The sequence below is a fragment of the Penaeus monodon genome, chromosome 19, assembly GCF_015228065.2.
Source record: "Penaeus monodon isolate SGIC_2016 chromosome 19, NSTDA_Pmon_1, whole genome shotgun sequence".
NCBI classification, from domain to species: domain Eukaryota; kingdom Metazoa; phylum Arthropoda; class Malacostraca; order Decapoda; family Penaeidae; genus Penaeus; species Penaeus monodon.
The window spans coordinates 5,463,071-5,463,298 of record NC_051404.1 but is presented as its reverse complement, the minus strand read 5'-3'; the positions used below and the strand labels follow the sequence as shown (position 1 = coordinate 5,463,298).

The 228-nt window shown below is 69.3% G+C and overlaps 1 protein-coding gene across 1 annotated transcript in view; it reads right to left on the bottom strand.

The window, feature by feature from the left end:
* LOC119585317 (two pore potassium channel protein sup-9-like) overlaps positions 1 to 228 on the bottom strand; it is a gene marked incomplete in the record, with an annotated part of 38,319 nt that overhangs the window by 2,113 nt on the left and 35,978 nt on the right. The window contains 1 exon segment of the mRNA XM_037933991.1: positions 1 to 111. Within this exon segment, the coding sequence (XP_037789919.1) occupies positions 1 to 111 (111 nt within the window).

Sequence of the window (228 nt, the reverse complement as noted above, 5' to 3'; positions counted from 1 at the left end):
CACGGAGGTCAGGTCGGTGAAGGACGCTGCCTCCTGCGGACACTGGCCCGAGAGGATGGACCCGTTGGCCGTGATGACGTCGCCCTCCAGCCGCACCGCCCCCGCCGCCGCCTGCAACACGGGCCGAGGTCACGGGGGTCAAGGGTGGTCACGGGAGGTCACGGGGGGTCAAGGGTGGTCACGGGGGTAACTGCAGCCCCGCGTCGTGTCGGTTGTGTGTTACTTCGA